The 10,084-nt window shown below is 42.2% G+C and overlaps 1 protein-coding gene across 1 annotated transcript in view; it reads left to right on the forward strand.

The window, feature by feature from the left end:
- Positions 1 to 8,242: 8,242 nt before the first annotated feature.
- LOC112069656 (lysophospholipase-like protein 1) overlaps positions 8,243 to 10,084 on the forward strand; it is a 9,930-nt gene continuing 8,088 nt past the window's right edge. The window contains 4 exon segments of the mRNA XM_024137010.2: positions 8,243 to 8,337; positions 8,339 to 8,370; positions 9,027 to 9,126; positions 9,922 to 10,084. The exon segment at positions 9,922 to 10,084 is cut by the window's right edge and continues 4 nt beyond it. Coding sequence (XP_023992778.1) covers positions 8,279 to 8,337; positions 8,339 to 8,370; positions 9,027 to 9,126; positions 9,922 to 10,084 — 354 coding nt within the window. The 5' untranslated portion in view covers positions 8,243 to 8,278.

The following is a 10,084-nucleotide window of genomic DNA, read 5'->3' on the forward strand; positions in this document are numbered from 1 at the left end:
CTCTCTCTCTCTCTCGCTCTCTCGCTCTCTCTCTCTCTCTTTGAAATCAAGTCACTCAGGTTGGAGGGGGCAGCATCATCGTCTGGCCCTTTTTATATTCCGGCTGGCAGATTCCCAGCATCATCTGCTGCTCGGTGGAGACAGGAATAGAAGCTGGGAGGGGATGTTAGAGTGGACGTTGGTTAGCAATAGCCCTACAGTGTCATTTTGGAAATTGCCAGTGGCCAGGTGAGCTGACACGGAATGAAAGCGATAGTCAAAGTGACCCAGCTGAGGCTCATGGCCATTGTACCTGAGGTTTCGTGCACTCCACCATGGCGCTACTTCAAAGACACACACAAGGTCAGTGTCTCAAGGGGGCATGGACCATGGTGCCAATAGGGCTTTAGATAGACTATGACTTTTTAAAGAGACATAAACAGTTGAACAGTAGCTTTTGCATTGAGTTTAGCCAGGGTCGAGCATCTCAAGACAAAGGCATGTGGGGATGTGGCACATTTGTGTAACACCACAATTACATTTTTTTAAATACATTTTGGGGGTTTTCAACCTTTCTCCGCAGAAGAATGAAAGAGGGAGGCGGAAGAATAACAAATAACTTCATATTTTCTTCCCGTGTCTGATTTCGAAGCCAGGTGAGGGGAAGGGCCAAGATGTGGGATGTGACGGGATGTGACACCCCTGGGATGGGACATCAGAATCTAATGATGTGGGAACAGAATGTTTGGGGTGGGGTAGAGGGGAAAGGGAGCAAATTAGATCAGGAGCTGTCCAACTTCTCCTTTCCTGGAGAATATTGGATTTCACATATTACAAATCCTCCTGCATCTCTCCCTATTCTGCCAGTCAGACAAACGACAGTGATTCCAGTGACTCGGTCGGGGCTTATCTGTTTGAAATATTACATTCAATATGGTCTCAGACACAACCAAAATATTACAAGGGTCATTCTAATTTGTTGGGGGGGTTCAAATGAGTCATTATACAGAACTGTGTGTTGCATCACTTTCTCTCTGAATTTCTCTCTCTATATCATGCTTCTCAACATTTTTGCTTCCCAGTCATTCTCCATGACAGGTCCTTCAAAACAAAGAGGTAAGATCCATTCCAGAGGGCCTCCCCCATCCAAAATCAACCCAGAGAGGAGCCCGTGCCGTGCAAAATGCTGTGGCGATGCTCTCACTTCGCCCTTCATTTTCCAAAAATACAGTTGGAAGTTGGCATGAGCGCAAACTGTGACCGCTCACAGCTCAGAAAACACTGCTTCCCCCTTTTTCCTGTGTAATGGAAACCTTTCTGAAGTCAGAGCTGCAGAAGCTCTGTGTTATGGTTAAATCATAGGCCCGGGGAGAGCAGGTGCTTCCCCAATACTCTGGGGAGACGTTGCCCCTGGCCCTGAGCGCTGGTCTAGGATCAGCTTTCCCTAGCCCACGTCTGACCTCAACCACTATTAGCTAATGCAGCAAACATTCCCTGGACCAGCACTTAGAGGCAAATTCTATACACCAAGTTTTTCCTGCACTGACAGCAGACTTTTTCATAGAGGGAACACTGTTAGAGAAGGGAGGCTACAGTAATATGGCAGGGCCAATGGGGTTGATGAGGTGGAGCTATGGATGCAGTGGTATCTGAGAGAGGATAGAGAGAGTGGATATTCATAGCTCTGATAAAAAGGTAAGGAGAGCATAAAGAGTATTACCTCCAAACCCTGCTCTTAAACTTAGATACAACGACCACATCAAAATGGTTGTGTAAACCAAAACCTCTCCATAAGAGTACACTTTTCCCAGTTGACCTTTGTGCTGGCATGTATGCTTCTGATTTTCTCGTTAAGGGAGAGAATGGAGAACACATCCATCCACATCAAAGTGAACCCTGAAAATAAAATCACATCGCCAAAAAATTCCTTGGCCTCCCGTGCACATTCCTGAAAACCCAATACCGCTGTAGGTAGGAGGAATTATGGATTGGGTACATAATGAAAATACATTTACAGATATTAAAATCGAAACTGTCAACAGCTGACTTGGCTGGTTCCAAATGAACATGGACAGAGGCGGTGGCATTGTTTCCCCGTTAGTTTGCTTGTTAGGAGCCCATTGTGTTTACTTAGGGGTTTTTTTCTCCGTAAAAAATTGATGGTCGGCCATACTTTTATGTTGGCTGAGTTATGTGGCGCTCTCTGGCAGGGCTGCAGCAGGGACCTTTGAAGTGAGGCCATAAAACGCGGTGAGAGAGCAGCCAAGGCAGCACACTGTATTGTGGGTTGAGGCAGGACACGCAGGTCAATAGAGTCAGCGGCAACGGCACTATACAGGGAGTGAGGACAGGTCCTGATAATACAGACACCTGGAGCCTCTGCCAAAAGGACACTAACCTGTAGTGCATCCAGGGCACAGATCACATAGTAGGCATAAATAAATTGTGACTGCACAAGTTCAGAAGCCTTGGCAGAGCCCATACAGGTAGTTGTGTATGGAATCCTGTGCAGTAGTACAGTAATAAAACACTGATATATCTAGATAACACAAGGCCATACTGTAGATATGTATAGTTCCAGAGCTGGGAGTCCAGTGATGTCATTCCTATCATGTGTGAGTCAAAGTGGACTGAAGTATGATTCATATGTGACTGCTGTGTTGTGAGTCCATGTTGAGTCCCTTTGAGTTATGAGTGTACTATGTAAGATCAAACCAATCCCCTTTAGCCTGCCTAACTGGAAAGGGGAGAAMAAGTTTCCATTGCTGGCATTTTTCCTTTTGCTAACTAAGTTCCCTCTATAAATAAAAAATGCCGTCATGGACCTGAATCACAGAAAGACCTCTGAGTAGGGAGAGAAATGAGTTGCTTAACTCATCGCTCCCCTCAATCTGAGTGTGGGGATTATTTTATCAGCACTGATCGATGTGAAGAAGCTACCTTTCCACGGCAGCCCCAAACGGGCTCACCAGTGAGCTCACATTTAGAGAGAAAAAAGTGAAAAATGAAAGGCAAAAGACAAACAGCAGGGTGAAAAATTGCTGCGATCAAAGTACTCTAACTTCCCAGTCAAACTTTCCAATATGATAAAACCAGAAGCAGGAATTAACAGAAGCAAGGATTGTCCTCTACGGCTTAACGTCTCCCATTTTTATTTCACTTTGAAAAAAAWATATATATAGTTAGGATAGGACAGCATCTGGCGTAAAGCTCTGGGGGATTTGGGTCCCTAAATGAAGACAGATCAGCTATTTCTTTCCCTGAGAAACCTGTGTGTGTGTGTGTGTGTGTGTGTGTGTGTGTGTGTCGGTGTGGCTGAGTGTGTAGTTGTAGTGTGATGTGGCATGTTGCAGCTAGTACGTTGTGTGCACGTTATATAACAGCACTACTAGAAAACAGAATCACAGTGTTGATCTACGTCCTTCCACATGCTACCGTCGTGAGCCACTCGAGCCATCCTACTGTATTACTGTTTAAAACAACCAACTCATGAGAGCCTGAGAGAGTGCCAAACCCACTGCAAACGCATACTTACTAACACTGACCCCACCTAAAATCTTCTTTCTTTCTCTCTCTCCACATCACTCACTCACACACAAATACTGAGAGTATTAACAGATTGTTCAATCTCTTTTGGACTTGTACAGTGGGGCAAAAAAGTATTTAGTCAGCCACCAATTGTGCAAGTTCTCCCACTTCAAAAGATGATAGAGAGCCCTGAATCTTTCATCATAGGTACACTTCAACTAGACAGAAAACAAAATGAGAAAAAAAATCCAGAAAAATCACATTGTAGGATTTTTTATGAATTTATTTGCAGATCATGGCGGAAAATAAGTATTTGGTCAATAACAAAGTTTATCTCAATACTTGTTGTTATATACCTTTGTTGGCAATGACAGAGGTCAAACGTTTTCTGTAAGGTCTTCACAAGGTTTTCAACACACCTGTTGCTGGTTATTATTGGCCCATTCCTCATGCAGATCTCTCTGATAGACAGTGATGTTTTGGGGCTGTTGCTGGGCAACATGGACTTTCAACTCCCTCCAAAGATTTTTCTATGGGTTGAGATCTGGTGACTGGCTAGGCACTCAGGACTTGAAATGCTTCTTACGAAGCCCACTCTTCGTTGCCCGGGCAGCGTGTGTTTGGGATCATTGTCATGCTGAAAAGACTCAGCCACGTTTCATCTTCAATGCCCTTGCTGATGAAGGAGGTTTTCACTCAAAATCTCACGATACATGGCCCCATTCATCTGTCCTTTACACCGGATCAGTCATCCTGGTCCCTTTGCAGAAAAAACAGCCCCAAAGCATGATGTTTCACCCCCATGCTTCACAAGTAGGTATGGTTTCTTTGGATGCAACTCAGCATTCTCTTGTCCTCCAAACACGACGAGTTGAGTTTTTACAAAAAAGTTCTATTTTGGTTTCATCTGACCAATGACATTCTCCCAATCTCTTCTGGATCATCCAAAATGCTCTCTAGCAAACTTCCAGACGGGCCTGGACTGGTTAAGCCAGGGGACACGTTGGCACTGCAGGATTTGAGTCCCTGGCGGTGTAGTGTTTACTGATGGTAGGCTTTGTTACTTTGGTCCCAGCTCTCTGCAGGTCATTCACTAGGTGTGGTTCTGGGATTTTTGCTCACCGTTCTTGTGATCATTTTGACCCCACGGGGTGAGATCTTGCGTGGAGCCCCAGATCGAGGGAGATTATCAGTGGTCTTGTTATGTCTTCCATTTCCTAATAATTGCTCCCACAGTTGATTTCTTCAAACCAAGCTGCTTACCTATGAATTCAGTCTTCCCAGCCGGGTGATGATGGTCAACAATTTTGTTGTTCTGGTGTCCTTCGACAGCTCTTTGGTCTTGGCCATAGTGTGAGTTTGGAGTGTGACTGTTTGAGGTTGTGGACAGTTGTCTTTATACTGTAACAAGTTCAAACAGGTCCATTAATACAGGTAACGAGTGGAGACAGGGAGCCTCTTAAAGAAGGAGTTACAGGTCTGTGAGACGCCAGAAAATCTTGCTTGTTTGTAGGTGACCAAATACTTATTTTCCACCATAATTTGCAAATAAATTCATTAAAAATCCTACAATGTGATTTTCTGGATTTTTTTCTCATTTTGTCTGTAATAGTTGAAGTGTACCTATATATGATGAAAATTACAGGCCTCTCTCATCTTTTTAAGTGGGAGAACTTGCACAATTGGTGGCTGACTAAATACTTTTTTGCCCCACTGTATGTGCTATTGATATTAGTTATTACTATGAGCCACATGACTTAGCCACTTATAGGGCACATAGGTTAATGCAATCGCCGTGTTAGAATTCTAAAAATAACTTCATTACGACATCCAGCTTACGTTATAGCGAGAGAGTGCCCAAAATCTGGGCGCAAACTAATAGTACACATGTTCGACAGATATATGAAATAACATCATAAAATGGGTCCTACTTTTGATGATCTTCCATCAGAATGTTGTACAAGGGGTCCTTTGTCGGGAACAATCGTTGTTTGGTTTTAGAATGTTCTCTTCTCCAGTCAATTAGCACGGAAAGCTAGCAAAGTGGCGCGAAGCTCTCCTTCCTGAACAAACGCAGACAACGCAACACGCCTAACGTCCCGAAAAAATTTCAATAATCTAATAAAACTATATTGAAAAAACATACTTTACGATGATATTGTCATATTTATCAAATAAAATCAAAGCCGGAGATATTAGCCGTCTATAACGACAGCTTTTCAGAAGGCAATACCCTGTCCCTTCTCGCGCCTTCCAGAAAACAGGAAATTGGTGTCACGTCATGCCAAGAGGTCTTATTCGACCTCAGATCAAGWTATACACTCCATTTCTTCTCTCACTGCCTGTTGACATCTAGTGGAAGGCGTATGAAGTGCATGTATACTAATACATATCAAGCACATTTATAGGCAGGCCCTAGAACAGAGCATCGATTTCAGATTTTCCACTTCCTGTCAGGAAGTTTGCGGCAAAATGAGTTCTGTTTTACTCACAGATATAATTCAAACGGTTTTAGAAACTAGAGAGTGTTTTCTATCCAAYAGTAATAATAATATGCATATTGTACGAGCAAGAATTGAGTACGAGGCCGTTTGAAATGGGCACCTTTTATCCAGGCTACTCAATACTGCCCCTGCAGCACAAAGAGGTTAACCTGAGTTAGAATTTGAATGAGCGAGTGCTTGTTTGTGAGGGGGAGGGGTATGAGTGCTAAAGTTATCTTTAGAACATGTTTTTTCACTGTCTGGTTTAAACCTGCAAAAACTCACAAATGTGTCATGACACTGCTGCAACGGGTATCTCACGGAAGCAAGGTAACACACTTTAACACCAACACACCCAGATGCTATCATAGGCAATAACAAGCAGGTGAGGATAGAGCTGGGCAAGGTAGGCACAGGGACATGAGTACAACACTGACGATAAACTGTGAGGTGAGATACTTGTCACATAGCACCCAATGCAGGTTAAAGACACAGCCTGGTCTCATAGTCTAGAAGCAACATAGTAAACATAAATCCAGGACACTCAAATTAGTGTAATATACTATGTTTGGTATGGTTACATAACACATAAGGTTACTTAAGGCAAAGCCAAAAGTAGGGTGGATGGGAAGGGATATAATGTGAATGTCTAGCAACCCAAAGGTTGCGTGCTCGAATCTCATCATGGACAACTTTGGCATTTTAGCTAATTAGCAACTTTGCAACTACTTACTACTTAGCATGTTAGCTAACCCTAACTGTAACCTTAACCCTTTGACCTAACTCCTAACTCCAACCTTAACCCCTAGTTTAACGTTAGCCACCTAGCTAATGTTAGCCATAACAAATTGGAACATATCATACTTTTTGCAAATTTGTAACATATTGTACAAATTGCAATTAGTAACATATTGTACAAATTGCAATTCGTAACATACATATCATACAAAATAGATGTTGGACATCCACAAATGAATACATACCATACGAAACGTAACATATCATGCTTATTGGAGTGTCCCGGATTTACCTTTACTATGTTACGTCTACCCATGAGTCCAGGTTGAAAGACAACAGTGAGTTTACTTCTCAGTCAGCAGCATGAATCACTCAGAGGGAATTCATTCCGGCGTGCCATCCCATAACAAGGCCACACAATGGTCTTCAATTAAACGTAAAATACATTTTGTTATTTTGAACAACTCACACAAAACCCACATTAGATGTATTGAATATTTATTTCACCTCTGTCTACGTAGTGAAGCTACTTAAACCAAGAAATAATCATAAAAACAATTAAAGCACTAATTTGTGGAGCTCACTGATTACATTTAAAAATATATATTTTTAAAAGTTTGTTAATGATTGAGTGAATGTGTCATGTTTCACCCCGTATTCCACATCAACCTCCAAAGAGACCTGTGCATTCCTTTGTCATACAACCATTGTGCCCTGTCAAATAAGGAATAAAAGGACAACAGCGTTACATGGCACAGACACCATTGACCCAGACATGTAGGCCTAATATCAAGTTTCACATCAACAGCCTATTCTAAAGAGGGGAGCTTCCCATGTAAAACATGTTAGTGAAAGTTTCATGAAATATTTATGGTCTGTTCTATTACACAAAATGGAGGGAATGACCCCTGAGTGGGTTTATAGTTTTGGTATTTGGCACAGCAAGATAGCCACCCACTTTCAAGCTGATCCCTCTGCAACATTATTGGAGGTCAGGGTTGGGACAAAGTTTGTGTGGTCCAAGGCAAGTAAAAATGACCTGAATCTAAGTAAAACAGGCCTATGTTTATAAAAGATAAGACCTTAGAATGTGTTTAAAATGATTTGTAGATCCAGACATTCCATTATTTAATCACTGCACACATGATAGAGCCCACTGAAACACTGGACCAAGCAGTGCTTTATCAGTTTTTGTGGAGCTACGTAAGCTCATACTTTTGTGGCTCTAAATAGCATCAGGGGGAAATTGGTCCTTGACCATTAATTCTGACATGATTAGCCTACATAAGGGAAGTGAAAATGTATTGTAGTAACTTATCAAATGTTGCCTTCATAGCAAAACTAAAATAATGTAGCAAATACCTGTTCGCATTGGAGCATGCGCGCATGCAGCGTACATTCCCTAGTCTTTGTATCATCATCATGATGGAGCAAAGCTTGCAGTCGAACAACCTATCGGGAGTTTAGGTTTTGGTAATCTGCACTGCGTCTATCCAATCACAGATGTCTGTCTGTCTGCTCTGTAGTCTCGCGCGACACTAACAGAAGTCATGGCTGCCGTACGGAGCAGCAAACTTCTACATAAGTTTGTTGAATTTCCAACGGGGAAAGACTGCATCAGTCATCTTATTACACGGCTCAGGTGTTTACATTTTGCAATGCTCTCTATGTTTAGTGACATTTATTCAACAGTAACTACGCTGAACTAGCCTCATAATAACTAGGAGTTTTAGCTAGCTTAGCCTGTAGCATAGCCAGAGTACCTTCAAATGAGATACTGATAGCTTTTGTACTGTGATGGACAGAGAGGACTGTCTTTGAACTTCATAACTATACAAACTATGTGGCTTCAACGCAACTCTGAATTATGATATGGCCTACTGTGGCAAATTAATAATGTAGATAACAGTAGCTACGTAGATAGTTAAATTCAATTGAGTGGTCAGCAGTGGGAAATGTTATTCTAAGGATACTTAATATTTGGCCTTGATCACGAGAAAAAAACGGAATGCTATGTTTTTATCTGATATCTCCGTGATAAAATGAATGTTAAATAAAATAATCTATCAAATATTTAAAAACAAATATAGTAAAATCCTTTTCATCGGAAAAAAATGTGAGCAACTCAACAACAAAAAAATATAATTGTGGCATCACCAATGTTATTCAATATGCGGTTTATGCCAAAAACAGTCAGAAACATGTGAAAGGGATGTTATTGACACCAGGGTTCTGCTCTGTAAGCCTAGTGACTGGTGAGTCAGTTATATTGGCTAACTGTTCACTTCTGCCATGCAGGAGACACTGGACAGGGAGTGCGAGCATGGGTCAAAGAGGTTTCGGTACCAGACCTGGCTTTCCCCCACATCAGAGTGGTATATCCCACAGTCCTAGCCAGGTAAATGCCATATACAGTCCTGCAGTCAAGCTGCTGAAACCCCTCAACACGGGTGGGTATAATTTGTGGAATGTTCCAACAGGAACTGTTCCAAAAACTTTGTAAATAACAAGGTTGCCAACAAACAACGCAAACAAAGTTGTATAGCGGCAGAATAAGATACAGGGTAGGGAGCGGGCTATTTCATTACGTTTTTCACTCATTTATTCCAGAAAAATGTCTGTCCTCACTCTGGTAGCCTAAACATTAAGAATAAGCTACGTGGTGAGTTGATACCTATTCGGCAGCTAGTTAGCTGGCAACCTTGTACTTTCCGAAGTTTTTGAAACAGATTCCTGTTGGAACATTCCACAAATTATACTCACCTCCTCAACACACAGACAAAGCCCTTCAACTGTCATTTTTTAAATACCTTAACTAACCCAGACAAGTAGAACATCTGGGCATGTATTCATAAAGCATCTCAGAGTTGATCTAGGATCAGTTTTGCCTTTTAGATAATAATGATTACGATTATATATCCTAGATCAGCAATGCTATTCTGATGCTTTATGAATATGGGCCCTGAACAGCAATTTAAATAGGCTAAATAGCCTAATACCCTTTTCACACTACCGTGCCAAGATGAATGGACCATGTGAGTAGATCATTTCCAAGACAGTGTGGTTCAGGTCAGCACGATATTGTGGAAAGGGGTAAATCTTCTCATCCTCCCATGTGACCCTCACTGCCCCAACCTTTCCTCGCTACATAACCAAACGTTGAATCTTGTTCTGTTTTCTGTTGACCCCTCAGGCCATACACACCCATGCGGGGGGCTCTGTCCAATGTGTGGTTTGACCGCTATAAAATCTCACAGGACTGTCTGGAGCACTTGGAGTCTATAGACGCCATGGCCAAGTCCTTGGGAGCGGTTATACAGGAGGAGATCAGGGCAGGAGTACCAAAACACAGGATG

The sequence above is a fragment of the Salvelinus sp. IW2-2015 genome, unplaced genomic scaffold (assembly GCF_002910315.2).
Source record: "Salvelinus sp. IW2-2015 unplaced genomic scaffold, ASM291031v2 Un_scaffold1069, whole genome shotgun sequence".
Taxonomy (NCBI): domain Eukaryota; kingdom Metazoa; phylum Chordata; class Actinopteri; order Salmoniformes; family Salmonidae; genus Salvelinus; species Salvelinus sp. IW2-2015.